At 49.4% G+C, this 16,684-nt stretch overlaps 1 protein-coding gene across 6 annotated transcripts in view; it reads left to right on the plus strand.

The window, feature by feature from the left end:
* Positions 1-2,050: 2,050 nt before the first annotated feature.
* Positions 2,051-16,684, plus strand: part of Cry2 (cryptochrome circadian regulator 2) — a 30,210-nt gene continuing 15,576 nt past the window's right edge. For 5 of the 6 annotated variants that reach the window (XM_048428301.3, XM_048428303.3, XM_048428302.3 and 2 more), the window contains exons 1-5: positions 2,051-2,291; positions 10,076-10,184; positions 12,433-12,575; positions 14,030-14,214; positions 14,774-14,862. In XM_048428301.3, the coding sequence (XP_048284258.1) occupies positions 2,080-2,291; positions 10,076-10,184; positions 12,433-12,575; positions 14,030-14,214; positions 14,774-14,862 (738 nt within the window). In that variant the 5' untranslated portion in view covers positions 2,051-2,079. Of the gene's footprint in view, positions 2,292-10,075; positions 10,185-12,432; positions 12,576-13,749; positions 13,859-14,029; positions 14,215-14,773; positions 14,863-16,684 lie in introns of those variants that run through there. The other variant, XM_048428306.3, reaches the window with a different exon arrangement.

A 16,684-nucleotide genomic window follows, 5' to 3' on the forward strand; every position in this document is an offset into this window, starting at 1 on the left:
AGGCACTCTGTGGGGGAAAAAAACCCTCCTTATTTTCCCATTTTTTTTTTCCTGGCAGACCCTCAGTGTTGTGCGGACCTGAGGAGGCAAAGGAGAAAGGAGTATAAAGCCTCAAAATAAAAAGAATGAGAGGCTAGAGAGGTGGCCCCATGGTTAAGAGTGTGTACTTTTCTTGCAGAGAACAGGACTTGTGGATGGTCCTCAGCACCCACCTTGGGAGGCTGGCAATAGCCTGTAATTCCAGTCCCAGGAAACACTCTGTTGGCGCCTGCACTCAAGGACACACACTCATACACAGACACATGGTTAAACATGAAATTAAACATAATGAGAAGCATTTTTAAAAATTAATGTGGGACATTAATTCACTCAGCAAGTACTTGCAGAACAAATTTAAAAAGGTGAGGGTCAGGCAGACACTGGAAAAGACTTTAAGGCACTGGCCAATCTGAGCCTCTTCCTTTCGAGTCACATGATCCTTCAGTGCCAAGTACTGAGGTAGACCTGGGAAATGTCACTGACTGTAACTTAGCCAAGGTCCCTGCATGTCTGGGCTTATAGTATGATGGAGCTAAGAAATTTCCCTAGTGTGACCTAAGCCAGTGATCAAACAAAGCACCAGATGAGATGAGGCATTATGCAGGCTGGGCCCAGGAAGAAGAAAACAGGATATACAAAGCCTGTGGGCTGGGGTGTGTGATTTATGTGAAGGAACAACATGTACAAAGCCCTGGGAACGAGGATCACAGTGATGCTCTGGTTAGAGAGTGGTGCCAATTAACACTAATTGCTGACTAAATTCTAGTTTCTATCATTGTGCATTTCCGAGTTAGGGAAGGGTTCTAAGCACGGGATCAAGGCAAGGGCACATTGAAACAGTTCTCTGCTTAATAGCTCCAGCCCTCCAGCCCAGCTAGGCCTGCTTCGTGCGCATGCAACATTTGCTGTAAGCGATCTGTCCCTAGATACTGTGCTAAAAACTGCAAAGAAAACCGGGCGGTGGTGGCACACGCCTTTAATCCCAGCACTTGAGCAGCAGAGGCATGTGGATCTCTGTGAGTTTAAGGCCAGCCTAGAACTAGTTCCAGGACAGGCTCTAAGGCTATAGAGAAACCTTGTCTCAAAAATAAATAAATAAATAAATAAATAATAATAAAAATAAAATAAAATAAAAAAAGGAAAAACTGCAAAGAATCATAGGGCTTCCAAAGAAGAGGTAGGGGATTGTGTCCTCTACATCGCTGATTCCTACATGGAATTCAGTTCAGAGCTGTGCACAATAGCTGGGCACTGTGTCTACCAAACAGAAAGTAAGTGAAAACAAATTCATCTGAGGGCACAGTTACTGCCTCAACTCATTCTCTGCAATCTCTGCCCTTACTCTCAAACTCACTTCTGCCGCCTACAAGGGCTTCTCCTTCATCCTTATGCCTTGTCGCAAGATTCTCTGCGAGGAAGTGGGTTAAAAGCAGAAATTGGAAATTTCAGAGCAGAATCTTACTGGATTCGCAGAATTGCGCAAGTCCTTCAAACTGGGGCGCCCTAAGCCTGCCTCATCTGCGGAATAAGACTAACAAGTATCTGTTTCATCCGGGTTTGTGGAATGAACGTAATTGGGATGAGATGAGAATAGAAAATAGGACAGTTTGTGTAAGGCCATCACCGTTCAGCTTGGCATATGAACAGTATAATGAACCGCAAGTCTGTCAGCCAACCGGCCGGAGTCATTGCAACCCCTGTCCTTCCCAAAAGCAGGCGGGGAACGCGAAACGCGTAGGAGATCTGGGGTCCCTCCAGACTCAACCCACGCGGGGCGGACGGCAGCGCCAGCCTGCGTCACTGGTGAGTGGCTACCGGGCGGGGACCACACATGGTGGGAACGTGAGAGGGCGGGGCCTGCGCCGGCGGTGCCGGCCAATAGAGCTGAGGGGAGACCCATCCAATCACAGATTCATCCCGGGCCCTAGGGGGCGGAGCCATGTCGGGGATCAGAGGTTTCATTGGTAGCTGGGAGGGCGCTGAGCGGGACCTGCTGTGGTCAGGGGCGGAGCGGCAGCCCGGGGCCCAGTCTGGGTGGCGATGGCGGCAGCAGCTGTGGCGGCGGCGACTGTCCCCGCGCAGACAACGGGCGCGGATGGCGCATCCTCGGTGCATTGGTTCCGCAAAGGGCTGCGACTCCACGACAACCCCGCGCTGCTAGCGGCCGTGCGCGGGGCGCGCTGTGTACGCTGCGTCTACATCCTTGACCCGTGGTTTGCGGCCTCCTCGTCTGTGGGCATCAACCGATGGAGGTGAGGGGACCCTACACTGCGGGGTGGGAAGAGCGAGCGGACTCTGGCCTGTGGCCACCTCTGACACAGCGGTTTCTCCCGCGGCCACCTCTGAACTCCCTGAACAAGCTGAGGGATAGAGGTCATGACCCCTCTGTGCTGACGAAACCCTCATCAGAAACGCGTGGTCTACCTGCAGCCAGTTCCTGACAGAATGGGGACTTTCTGGTCTTGGGCTTTTAGGGGTGTGCCGGGTGGGGGGGTGACGAAAATCCGTCGCTGAGCCCCGCCCCCAGGGCTTCCCTAAGCCTCAGATTTGCCTCCCCCCCCCCCCCCACTTCCCATCCTGGCTAACCTTCCTACACATTCACTCTGGTGGTGATTAAGGACCCTAGCTCAGCCTTAGCCAGTATTAAAAAGACCCCAAGGGCATCTTCGGGTAGACCACTTTGTGTCTTGACCTCCAGAGCAGTTCTTAACCTATTACAATTATTATAATTTTTTACATTTATTGGGAAAGGACTTGCTATGGCGTGTATAGAGAGTTAAGGGGACAACTTGTAGGTTCTCGTTCACCATATGGTTCCAGGGATCAAACTTAGGTTGTCAGGCCTGGAGGCAGGTGCATTTACCCGCAGAGCTAGTTTCCAGGCGGCCCCCTTAACTCATCTGAGAGGATCCCTTCTGTAGTTATAATTCGCTAGAAAAATATTCAAAGAGGATGGTGTCACTGTCAGCTCTTCAATTGTCATGATATGATTTAGAGGATAGTTGGACCATTATAGTTGAGACTTTTAGGAACCACAAAACTACAATGTTGGAAGCCCCTGATAACTCCCAGGAGGTTGGGTCCTTTCCCACATTGTGTGACACAGTAGCTGATGTATTTTCTCTGTAGCCAGTATTCAAAAGCAAGTTCTAAGACATCCTGTACCCATCACTCTTTAAATGCCGCCTAGCAGTTGCCTAGGTAATTCCCAAGAGACAGTGGCTCTCAGCACCCCATTCTTTCCACTCCAAAAGGGGTTTGCCCTGCTAGGAGAGCAAGTGCTCCTAGTAGCGTGTGTATTAAATGCCCCCTTGCTGCCCATTTATGCAGCGGGAACAACTAAAGGCAGTCCTGTGGAGAGCCAGCCCACACTGTTCAGGCCGCGCTGCCACTCTGGATTGCTCCAGTTTCCATAGCTAGGAGGTTGACTTTGACAAACACCGGCAAATGACCATCTCTACTGTGGACGGTAAACCAAGCCTCAGACTTTGCCCTCCCCTTCCTTTTGGCAGTGTGCCAATCTAGGCAGTCGCTAGACTCTTGACTGTTATGTTTTCATGAAGGTGTTTTCTTCTTTTACTGGGATTTTGAGGAGCATTTGCCCATTCCTTTGTGGTAGTGGAGATGAAGGAACCACAAAACTGGTTGAACTCTAATGTACTAGGAACTTGGTTTTATGGGTTTTTGTGTGTCACCTTTTTGTAGTTGCCCTTTCAAGATAATGAAGCAGGAAAGGAATGAGGCAGCTCAGATGCCTAGGTGAAATCTTAAAATCCCGTGGAAATGCAGATATTAATTAATTGAGAGGTTATTTTTGTGAATTGTAGCAGTCAGGCTGCTGCTAAGCACGGCTGTGAACAAGCAGGTTCCGGGGAGCTTCCACAGCATCCAGAACCTACATTCGAGTAGAGAAAGGCAAGTAAACAACCATGATGGAGGAGCCTAAATGCCATGAACAAAATAAGATGGGGACAAACTACAGATATGTTTTTGATATTGGAATCACTTAAGGATCTTTGAAAGCTTCCTGGACTCTCCTCCCCCATTTATGATTCAGTTGTCCTGCCTGGGTTGCCTTTTTTTTCTTTCTTTCTTTCTTTCTTTTTTTTTTTTTTTTTTTTTTTTTTTTTTTTTTTAAGCTATTGCAGCCAAGCATCAGAAGTGCTGCACTAAAGAACCACAGAGGGCCAGGCAGCCCGGGGAGTGTGTTGCTTCAGTGCATTGACCGGAAGTCTAATTAGCTTTGGCATTTCAGGAGAACGAGGTGAAACAACACCAAACAGATCGAATATGGTAACTGCTCCTGAGCCAGCAGGCACACACACTCCAGAAGCTGCATCTTTGCCCTTGCTCCGGATGGCTTGAGAGCAGGGCTGAGTGCTGTTTGGTGTGTAGGGTTGGAGGCAAGGAGCTGCCCCCTCCCACTCCAGCTGCACCTCTGCATAACTGCAGTGTGTGTAATCTTCTGGAACTTGGGAGTAGTCTAAGAGAATGTGGCTGCAGCATAACGGCCCTGCCCCCTACTGCTTCAGTACCCTGCTCTGAAAAGTCTCTGTAGAATGGTGGGGTCCATCTGACAGAAGTGGGAGATCAGAATCTGTCGTTAGACTAATTCCCTCCTGCAGATGGAGGGATTTAAATAGCCATAGCATCAGTTAAAGAGAAAGGAGCCAGAAGAGCGTGTGTGTGTGTGTGTGTGTGTGTGTGTGCGCGCGCACGCGCGCCTACGCCTTCTCCTTCTCTATGCCAACACTATACATGTCTGTATATTCTACTAGCATAGAAGAAGACTGCCATATTCCTTGCCTTGGTGATAGTAGGAAGTCTATGGGAGCAGTTCTAGCTCTGTGACTCCCAGGGATGGTTTTCTTTCTTTTTTTTTCTTTTTCATGACAGGGTTTCTCTTTGTAACCCTAGCTATTCTGGAACTAGCTGTTGTAGCCCAGGCTGGCCTCAGACACACAGAGATCTGCCTGCCTCTGCCTCCCAAGTGCTGGGATTAAAGATTTGTGCCACCACCACCCAGCCCAGGAATGTTTTTCTAGCACTAATTTGCCATTTTCCTCTGTCCTTCCTTCCCCAAATTTGCTGTATCTAGGAAGACGGTACTACAGGCAAGAACCAAAACAAAAGGCAGCTGTGAGTGGCTTCTAGATTTTAAAAGTGGGTCAGCCGAGATCCATTTTTAATTACCTTTCTTTCCCGGTCCCAGCTTAGATGCTCCTCCCACTCTGTTGAAGTGATTTTGTCCCTGGCTCTGCTCTGCACCTCTCTCAGGAGCTTCAAGAACAGAGGGTTAGTAGAGATGTGCTCTCTCTGAGCTGTCCTCATCCCGAGTGCAGGGGCTGAGTGCAGCCGGACTGTGGCTGTAAAGTGGGTAGCCGGGGAAGGTAGGGGCTGTGCTGTGCTCGCAGAGCAGTCTGTGTTCCTTGAGCTATTCACAGCGTGACTCTGGCAAGGGACTTGACTGTTCTGGAAGCCAAGGGCATGTTTCCATTTGCCCAAAAGGGTTGAAAATTTTGATCAAGCTCTTTAAAATTGAGCACCCTCAAAAGAAAAACCTATATTTCTATCTGAATGAGACTCAGGAAGCAGTCTCTGCCACAGGCTGTCGGGTTAAATTATCCTTTTTTGTGAGGTTTAAACTCTCTTAATTTCTTAGAAGTGAATTTCTATCTATTAATATCCTATTCCAGTCTGCCAGCCCATAATATCATTGTTATGGTGAGGTAAGTTTGCTTGAAGCCAAAGAGTTTGGTTAAGGACGGTCTGAACTCAGAAGAAGAATTCACTGTCACCCTGTCCTCTGTGTTAACGGATAAACTGTTCTCAGCATAGCCATTGTCCCTGAGTAGAAATGTATAACTGACCTGTTCTGAAGGGGTAGCCTCCTGCAGTTCTTGGATGATAGTTTTGTCTCTATTTTTGGAAATCCCAGTTTGGTTTTCTCCATTTCTGTCTGCCCTGGCTTCATGGAACCTATGTAATTCTGGTGCACAGCTATTGAAAATGCTCCCTCAAGGGTTGTGTGCTCGGCCATGTGGCACTTGGAGCAAGAGTGAGGTTCAACCCCCAACACCATCCATTCTAGTACTCAGGTGGTTTTTTGGCGTGGTCATCTGCAAGTAAAAAGAAGTGGGCAGGTGCAGAGAGGGTTTGAAGGGATCACGGAGGGAAGGCCCTGGTTTTCCCTGGTGAGGAAACCTAGGCCTGTCAGGTGGCCTTTCTTCAGGAGCAGCTTGCTCCAGTTCCTTTGGTGCTCTGTGGAGTTGTCACTAAACAGATCCGAAAGGTGATACCATGGTAGTGGCTTGCCTGTCCCTGGCTGCCTGAAGGCTAGAAGCTACACAACACAGAGTCCCCTGTGTCTTCTTCCTAGCGCCTCCTGGGATGCTGTTCTGAGTTCATCCTGGGGAGGAGGGATGGTGGAGGGATGGAGATGGAATGGAGGAGGGATGGTGGATGTAGTTAAGCATTTCTTTTTTTTCCTTTTTTTTTTTTGTTTTTTGTTTGTTTTTTGTTTTTCAAGACAGGGTTTCTCTGTAGCTTTGGAGCCTGTCCTGGAACTAGCTCTTGTAGGCCAGACTGGCCTCGAACTCACAGAGATCCACCTGCCTCTGCCTCCTGAGTGCTGGGATTAAAGGCGTGTGCCACCACGGCAGGGCTAGTTAAGCATTTCATAAGGGCCAAATAGTCTGAAAGGAAAATATGATCTCGTTGGGGTTGGGAGCTCAGTGGAAACAAATTTGAAACAAAAATGCACTTTGTACATCAAGGTCAAAGTGAAGCGCTTTCCACAGGGGAGCTTCTTCAGTTTTCATGGACTAGTGATTGCCCTGGACGACAGTCATATGGAAGGGCAAATCTCCGATGGAACCCAAGAGTGTGTGTGTGTTCTAGCGAGTCTGGTCATGCACAGCTAGTGCTAGGTGCCTCACACCACACTCTGGGGAGAAAAGATATGCAGAAAAGGTGTTAGCCGTGAATTGAGCTCCCTGCTCCCTAAGGGCTGAGACCTAGGCAGTATCACCCATCTCAGAGTGCATTGCTCCAAGAAGTGGATGTGCTCACTGCTGAGGCCTAGGAACCTGGTAGTTACTAGGTATATCATGTTGAGAAGTTACTTAATCTTTTAATGCCAGTTTTCTTGGCTGCAAAATGGGCACGATAGTAGCACCTGCCTCACAGGATTGTCTGAAATTAAATAACACATTATAAAGCAAGTAGGATTAGAGCCTTGCTCTGGGAGTGCTCAGTAAATAAATGTAGCTGTTGCCATTGTGAATTGCGCCATTGTTTTGTTGCCAGCTGCAGACTTTGCCGCTGCTTCCTGTCAGAGAAGACAAGGGTACTCATCCCTCTATGCTGTAGAGATGCTGCGGGAAGCTCTTCTTTTAGCAAATGAGTACTAAAAATAAAGCCGTTTGGGAAACAGGTTGCATCATACTCTAGAACCTATATTTCCTGTACATTTCAGCCTTAATTGCTGCACGTTGACAGTCTCTGAGGTGTGAAGATAGAGACCCTTAAAGTGTATGGCTGGGACATCTTGGGGGCTTTGGATGGAAGAACCTCCACCCTCCTGAGGTGTGGAATTGTGCCCTGCACTGTGCCTAGCAAAACCTTCTGTTTCAGGTGCTCCCCTGAGCCTTTCTTATTTTTATTTTTACTTTGTGTGTGTGTCAGTAGGGAGCAGCAAGGCCCCAGGGAGAGCAATGAGCAGGCTTGCAGATCACTTAGCATTCAAAGGGTGCCAGATTTTTAAGTCAGAAATTCCCAGTGGGGGAACTTCTGCTGTCAGTCTCTGGTCTCAGTCCTTGAGTGAGCCTACACTCTTTAGCTCAGGTGATGCAGTGGCTTGGCTCCTGATGGAATGGTGGGGGGGAGGGGGGGTGTCTGCAGCATTGGCCCTGGAATTGCCTCAGAGGCAGCTGGGGCCTAGTTCTCATTGGTGCCCTCCTGGCCTTTGTAAACCTCCAGTAGTCAGTGATCTACAGCAGGTTCTTTGGAGGGACAATGACATAGAAGCTGGCCTGTTCAGGCTTGGGTCCTAAGGAGCAAGATAGGCCTGTGGATGGACTGCCTACATGAGGCTTGTGTCTGTCCAAGGAGGAATTCCAGGCTCAGGAGACTTTCAGTCCTGGAGCAGAGCTTGCTTGACTGAAGTGTTTAGGAATGGGCCATTGAGAAGAAAAATGGCTTTCAGAGTCTGATTAGCCTGGGCCACTATTGAAATGGATTAATTAAAAATGCTGCAGGATCCCTGGATCCCCAGCGGCTGCAGGGACAGAAACACTGCAGGTCCCCTGGCAGCAGTAGGCAGCGGGTCCCGAGAGCAGCCTATCCTAGGCAGGGATTGGCGCAGGTCCAAATGCTGCAGGATCCCTGGACCCCGGTGGCTGCAGCGGCAGAAACACTGCAGGTCCCCGGGTGGCAGTGGGCAGCTGGTCCCGAGAGCAGCCAGTCCTAGGCAGGGACTGGTGCAGGTTCCCAAGTGACTGCAGCAGGCCACAAGGAGAGGCAGACAGATAGGCATGCCACAAGACCACGCTGCAGGTCTCTGAAGGTGGCTGGTCCAGGGCAGGGAGCCACACTGACTGGGCGAGAGACAGATGGATAGGCCCGCCATGCAGAGCAAGGTTGGATATTTATTTAGTGGGTTATGGAGGGGAAGGGGAGAAGGGGAGAAAAGCAGAGAGGGAGATAGAAATAGGGGGGAAGGGCAGAAGTGAGGACTGCCTCTTCGGAGAGAGACTCAGGCTGGAAGCTGAAGACCAGCTTGCCTCAGCAGACAGGGGTAGGTGGTGGTGGGCATGGCTTGTCTCTTAAAGGAACAGGACAGATCATTACAACTAAGCCAGCTCAGTCACTTAAGAGCTACCAGTTTTGGTCAATTCCCTAATCTCTCTTGTGTGTTTGTTTGTCTGCAAAATGGGGATAGTTCAGTTTCCTTCAGAATGTGCTGAGTGGTCAAATTAAGAAAATACTTACAGAGAATAACAGATTCCTAACCAGACTGATAGTCTTGGCTGCACCCACTCATCACTAGGGTTGTGAACCACATCAATAGTTACCTGGTTAAAATGTTAATTTAATTTAAAATAACACACTGATAGACTCAGCAAAGGTTCACTTCCTTTCCTGCCCCTTAGTGACCCAGTACTCTAACACAGGCTTTTGATTTTGTGTCCCTGTCATGCACCCGAGCACGCCACAGTATCTAGCCAGAACACCTTTAAGCCCTTGCCTCTCCTGATGAGAACCTAGTTTCTAGAGTAATGGAGAGACCAGAAGAGTAAGCAGTTTGCCAAACAAAGTCCCAGGAACAACCTAGTCCATGTGCGGGCCTGAAGTATAAAAATACCTACAGCCCAAGCCGTGCATGGTGTCTCATGCCTGTGATCTCAACACTTGAGAGGCTGAGGCGGGAGGATGGCAGCTTCAAGATCAGCCTTAACTACACAGGCAATACAAGTCCACTGTGCTTGAGGCTTAAGGGGCTGTGGGGCATAGAGTGACCTGGAAAGTGAGCCACCTACCAAACAAAGCCTGAGACAGCCCAGCTTGTGGAGGTGGCTTTAGTATTTAACGCGCACACAGAAACATAGCATGAAGAGCAGCTCACATTGATCATGTGGACTCTATGACCAAGCTCTGTGTCTGAGGGTTTCCTTGCATTATCTGATTCCACGAGTACTGACATCTTACATCTTAGCAGGTCGATAGGCTTTACTGTTAATTCCCAAATCACGGATGAGAAAACAGCTAAAAAGGTTAAAGCTACTGCTTCATTATCATATGAAGTAAGCTGGAAGTTAACCCCATCACTCCTGGTCTGAGCTCAGGCCAGGCCAGCCCTACATATATCATACCAACTTGATTGGCATGAGCAGTGACTGAGCTCTTAGGAAGGTGTGTGTGTGTGTGTGTGTGTGTGTGTGTGTGTGTGTGTGTGTGTGTATGTTGTATCCTGTCATTTACCACCTCCATTTCCCCCACGCCCATGTTACTAACAAGGCCTTTGTGGGTTCTGCAGGTTCCTACTGCAGTCTCTGGAAGATCTGGACACGAGCTTAAGAAAGCTGAACTCCCGCCTGTTTGTAGTCCGGGGCCAGCCAGCTGATGTGTTCCCAAGGCTCTTCAAGGTGAGTGTGTCGGGCCCAGAGGGAGATTCTGCTGCCTGGCATTTCACCACAGAGTGAAATGCTATTCTGGCTGGCAAAGTGGAAATACTGGTGCCTGTCTGGCCACTATAATGGCTGCTAGGGAGGTCAGAAGCAGAGACAGCTGGCCAGTTTGCCAGCAGGGTGGAAACTGGTAAGGGAAAAAACTGTAAAACCAGTGTTGTATTGGAAGGATCCCCACTCAGCCCAGACATGCAGTTTGCTAAGGCCTTCCCCACCGTCGCTGGCTTCCTTATGTTTCCTTGGCTCAAGTCTGTATTTATTAGGGTTTGTTCCTGCCAAGACTGTGAGGGTGGGGTTTCCTGTCTAACAAGGGGTGCTGCCCACCTCAGCTTACCCTGCTTATTAGGAAAAATGTCAGTCAGCATTTGAGAGATTGTCACTGTTTCTCTGTGGTACACAATTAATAAAATCTTCATTTGGGGGCCATATTGGAGACAAGCCCATTGATTTCCTATCAGCCCCTTTAAAATGCGTGTTTTGAGGTCCAAGCAGAGGCAAAAGTTACCATGGATAGAGCATTCTAGAGCATTCTCCTTCATCCACAATAGCAGTCTATGCCGGGGGGAAAATCTATGTCAAAGAAAATAGCTTCACAGTGTGTATCTGTTACCCCTCCCTTCATAATTTTGTACACACCTATGAGTCACTGGACACTAGTCGCCAGCATTCTCTGCGGGCTGACTGTGAGTCCTGTTCCAACTGCTAACGCACACTAATGCCTACCCTACAGTAGCCCTGACGGGTAGGTTCTGCTGCCCCAGGTTCATAGGTGAGGAAAGAGCATGCCCCCTGGTCAGGAAGTGGTCTCGCTCTTTGACACAGAGCTGGTGTTTACCCGCCATACACACACATGCATTTGTTAGTCTGTGGCTGCAGCTCAGTGCCAGAGCACTTCCTAATATACATGAGGCCTTGGGTTTCATCCCAAGGAAGCAAGACCAGGGACAGAAAACTTTCTGTCTTTCTTAAATCCCTCCACATTGCTCCTCTCTCTCCCAGCAGCTCAGAGGCCTAACAGGCTGTTGCTCAGGAGCATAGATCTGTTGTTCATTGAGTCACAGATCACGTATTAGTTGGGCTGCTACTAGCTCAGGCCCCGTTCTGGCTGAGAAGATGAGAGTGGTGGATGCACAGCGCAGCCCGATTTCTGCTCTGAGTTCACACGACAATGGGCAAAACAGGCAGGTAAAGGGCAACTTCATTGCCTGTGACAAATGCTGTGGTAGAAATAGGACAGAGACACAGGAGAGTCCTCCTGAAGGAGTGGGGCTGTCATTTAATGAGAATCTCCTTAGTCACAGGGTTTTGTGAATATGTAATGATGTCATCTATGCAAACCACTTAGTATAGTAAGGGCTAAATAAACGTTGAGTGCATTTGTGCTTTGAGGAGTCGGGTATCCACCCTGCTGAGCACTCACTGACTCCCCTGGGCAGAACTGAATTATTAGGACATTTGCTTTAAAGGCTTGTGACCACAGACTGGTTAGATTGTTTACTTCTTGTAGTTACATGCTGTAGGGCTTTCTGTGACTTGTCTAGATAGCTTTCACTGGGGCAGCTTTCTCCTGGTGTTGCTGGGAGACCAGGCTATTCCTACCAGAGTGACAGAAAGCTCAGAAAAGAATTCCCCTCTCACAGCTTATAGCCCCTCCAGTTTGTTTTCTCCTGGACTAGGGATTGCTCCTTCTTCTCTAGCTCTGAGAGCCATTAGCTCTGTTTGCTTCTGGCCTTGGGAGTGTTGCTGTGGAAACCATTAAGACACTTTACATAGCACAAGTCTGCCAAGAAAACTAGGCCACAAGTTAGACTCTGAGGAGGTCTGGGAAAAGCTGCGGAGCAGTCAGGAGGTAGTAATGTTGTGTGCGTCTCTCCCACCATTCCACTGTGAGTCAGTGCCTCTCTGTGGGCTAGGGGCTCCCTGGGAACATTGTATTTATAGCTTCAAGGCCACAGTGAGTGCACAGAGCCCTCCCACTGACTCTACCACAGCAGTGCTATTGGCCTGACCCTCCTGACCGCCTGCTTCACACTTTCTGAGCCTCAGGATCTTTGCTTTAAATTTAAACCATTGTCTGATGCCCTTGGTTTATCCTGTAGCCCTTGTAACACAGCCAAGATTGACCCTGTTCACTCCCAAAGGGGAGCTGCGTGCCTAGGTCTCACTTCTCAAACAGTACTGAGCATAACAGATTATCTCCCCACAGGAATGGGGGGTGACCCGCTTGACCTTTGAATATGACTCTGAACCCTTTGGGAAGGAACGGGATGCGGCCATTATGAAGATGGCCAAGGAAGCTGGAGTGGAGGTAGTGACGGAGAACTCTCACACTCTCTATGACCTGGACAGGTGAGACAGGGTGGTTCTTGGTAAGGCTGCCTATGCTGAGGATCAGTGATTTGGGCTCCTCCTAAGTGGAATAGATCAGTTCAGCAAGAGGGCCACCTGGCTCGTAAGGTATGGTACTTTCTAGGAATTGGACAAGAATTGGGGGTTAAAGAAGTCACTAAGAGGTTATCAAATTTGGATTACAAAGACTTGGGTAGGCCCAAGATGTGGAAGAAGGGAGTCTCCACATGGAGTCTTCGTGAATCTGCTGCTAGCTCACTGTGCGTCCTGCAGCGTCCTGACCTTGACAGACCCCATCTGTCACTCGTCCCAACAGGTCTCCACTCCCACAGACCTAGTTCCCAGCCCTGGGATGATTGCCAGGTCTGTTCAGTCTATCTGGGTTTCCAGGCCATGCATTTGATGCTGTTTGAGGACTCTAGAGACCCCTGCAGGTTGCTGGTAACCACAGCAGGGTCTCCTTCCCCAGTGGCCAGCCCCTATGCGTCTGTCCCCCTTCTGTCCCCAGTCTACCTATTGGAGATGTCACCCTTCTGTTGTTGCTGCTGCTCCCCGCCCTCTTCCCCCAGTCCAGGGCTGACTGCCAGAAGGCTGGGTCACACAGCTGTGCACGTGAGCCAAGCCCTCAGAAGGAGAGGCTTGGTGTGGAGCCCTTCCCCTGCCACGTGCAGAAGAGGGGCGGGGCTGCAGAGGTAACAGCCAGCTTCTGTGTGGGCTGATGTCCCCCCCAGCCTCCCCACCCCACCCCCGCACACACAGGGAGAGCAGATAGGGAAATGAACTCACCCACAGGCAGGTCTTGCATAAGCTCCTTCTCAGGCAGCAAGAGCCCAGGATCCAAGTCTGTGCTTATAGAAGCAGTGGTGTTCTTTCTTCAACCCTCATGCCGTTCCTTTTTGTTCGAAAAAATACTTGGCACACTTCAAAACTCTTCATGGTGTTGCTGTTTACCACAGCCTCTGATTTAGGGAGCCTTAGCTGGCCTTTACATCTCTACTCTAGTAAACAGGGCTTACAGGAGATGATCCTCCAGGCAAGGAGTGTATCATAGCCCTCACCATACATGTTCAAAACTGGGTAGATAGAGGCCCTTGGTGTGATCACATATGTGCCCAGAAGACCCATGGGGGATTTTCTGTCTGATTAGAGAGGCATGGTCAGTCTCTGTCTCTAGGTTCCACGTGGACACCAGGGAACCTGGAACTGAGCTCCAGCTTTGACCCTGCTTTGCTCCATTCCCTGAGGCACCTGCTCCAGCTCTCTGGGCTTCATTTTCCCTCTCGGTAAAATGGAGATGCAGCCTCCCCTGCCCCCCTTTCTACTCAGGGGTGGGGCTGTGAACTGACAAGAGAGCGAACCTCAGAGCTTCTGAGTTTGGGCTCTTTTTTGGGTGGTCAGGGACCCCAAAATAAAAGACCTCAGGAGTGACTTTAGATGTGCTTTGGACTCCCCAGAATCATCGACCTGAATGGGCAGAAACCACCCCTTACCTACAAGCGCTTTCAGGCCATCATCAGCCGCATGGAGCTGCCCAAGAAGCCAGTCGGCGCTGTGAGCAGCCAGCAGATGGAGAGCTGTAGAGCCGAGATCCGGGAGAACCACGATGACACCTATGGCGTGCCTTCCCTGGAGGAACTGGGTGTGTACGTTCTGCATCAAGTCATACGTGCTGCTGCTTCCTGCGGGATATGGCTTTCCTGCTTCTGTCTGTCAAAGTTAGAAAATACTGGCCTACTGGCACATGCCTGTGATCTCAGAACCTGGGAGACAGAGACAGAAGAAACAGATCAGCTTGGGCCACGGAGAACTTGCCTAAAAAACAAACAAACAAATAAAAACCAGAAAAGGTTGCTATTAACTATCTCGATCCCCCCAAGGCCGTTGTTTGACCCCCAAGACCCATATATGCCCTACCAGACTGCTTTTTCTAGCTGGAGCCTCTTTGTGTAGTTCCCTTTCTCCAACAGTAGAGGTGCTGTCTGGTGCTGGTCACTGGGCTTCTCCACCTTCCATCTTCTAGTCTGAATAAAGCTGGCCTTCTTCACTTTAAGGGCCTTCTCAGTCCTAGTACCATCAAGTCCAGGGTCTGTGGTTTCATCTGAAGAACAGATCAGTATGAATAGTGGAAATTATCATTTTCATAATTGTAAATCAGGTGACCTGACCTGCAATGCCCTGGCCTGCTGCTCCTTTTGTAGGGTTCCCCACGGAAGGACTTGGCCCAGCTGTCTGGCAAGGAGGAGAGACAGAAGCTCTAGCCCGCCTGGATAAGCATTTGGAACGGAAGGTATGACCCCATTTCTGAGCCCAGAACTGCAGGTGCAAAAGGTGTGGATCAGGTTTATGTCCCTAGAGCCTCAAATCTCCAAGTGGTTGAAAACTTTCTGATGGCAAAATTGATGTCAGCTCCTGGTTAGAGAGCCCACCCCTGTGCTGAGCACTGGCTTAACTACCTGATTGCGTTGCCCCCTTCATCTGTCTAACCATCCCGCAGGTGGGCATTAGGCTTTCTGTCTGACAGATTACAAAGCTAGGCTTAAAGAGGTTGAGTCACACCACTGCTAAGTAGCGTAGGGAGGCCTAGTGCCACACGCTCACACCATTAACTTTCTTCTGTGGACAGGTTCTGCTTGCTGAAAGGGTATCCCACCAGGCTCGGTGCATGCCAAAAATTCTAGCATTAAAGAGGGCTGAGGCAGAAGGATTGCATTAGGTTCCAGCCAGACTGGGCTGCAGACTGTCTCAAAAGAACCAAATCATAGAGCTATTCTGTCGGTAAAGCCCATAATGTCCATCATTCGGTGTCAGGTTGTCCCTTCCCATCTTTGTTTCCTCCACAGCTTTACTTCCATTTCCTTATAGAACTGACTCTCTTAGTGTTGAAGCTCAGCAAGAGGAAGGAGGGAGTCTGAGGTCCCAGAGGTTCTGTTTCACAGTGGCTATGTTCCTCACCTGCCTGTGACCAGAGGAGCAGAGCAAGTTCCACAGACTGAGGACTCTTGCCTCCTAGCTCCCTGACCCTGCAGTCTCTGTAGTCTGGCCATTAAAAGCACAGCTTTTACTGTCCCCACTGAATGACAAGGCATTTTGCCAGCAGCTCGATGATAGCAATGGAGCAAGGGCCCATGGCAGCCTGCTTAGGAAGGATGCTCTCTGAGGCTCAGTGCCCAGCCAGCCCTGAAGGCAGCACTGATGGCCTTGATCTTTCTCCACTCAGCAGACCTAATATTCCCATTCTGATGTTTCTCTCAGCTGAGGCTAAAAACAAGTTCCTCTAATTTGAGTCAGTAGCTACAAGGGACCAACTTTCTATGTCCACATTAACAGTTTTTCCCAGGACCGGGTTGTAGCTCGGTGGCAGAGTGTTCTAGACATGCCCAAGCCCCCATTCCATCCTAGCACCAGATGAAAGGGAGAAACAAAACTCTGTGCCCAGAGAGTCGGGAGCAGGGATGGAGGTGACAAAGGGGGTGGCAGGGAGAGCAGGACTCGAGTATACAGAGTTAACCTATGGCCCCATAGATTCTCATTCTTATTCTCTAAAAATGTGTTTTATAGAGGACTGCTCTCAAATTATGACGTCAGGAGCCCATTTTCCATACACCCCTGAATGCTGCTCTGCTCACTAGGGAGACCCAGAGGTGTTGAGTTGAAGAAATGAACCTTTCTGGTTCTTCAGATCTAAAGGAGAAGTCATTTCTATCAGGATGTTCTAGGAGCCAGAAAGACTGATGAGCTTCAGGATTAATTATCAGTCAGGTGTTGCACTTGCAGCTGTTTTTTGAAAGAGGAGTTTTTAAAATTAATATAATGAGGAATCTAAGGCGTAGCTAAAAGGCATAGCTAGATCCAGGTATCCCAAGAATGTCTAAGCAGATGTCTGCCATCTTGGCTTCGCTGTCCTCTGAGGAGTCCCCTCACAAGTTGGCTTCCCTTAGCAATGGAGAAGGTAGTCAGCGTGGCCTGTCTTCCGGCTGGCTGGCTCACCAGAGGAAAGGGCTCACCTCTTTTTCAAAAGCTTCAGTAAAAGTCCAAAGAAGTATTTTCATTGGCTTGGCTTGGGTTACGTGCCCTTCCCTGGCTCAGTTACTGTGGCCAGGGATGGAGTG

The sequence above is a fragment of the Myodes glareolus genome, chromosome 10, assembly GCF_982192425.1.
Source record: "Myodes glareolus chromosome 10, mMyoGla1.1, whole genome shotgun sequence".
NCBI lineage: Eukaryota > Metazoa > Chordata > Mammalia > Rodentia > Cricetidae > Myodes > Myodes glareolus.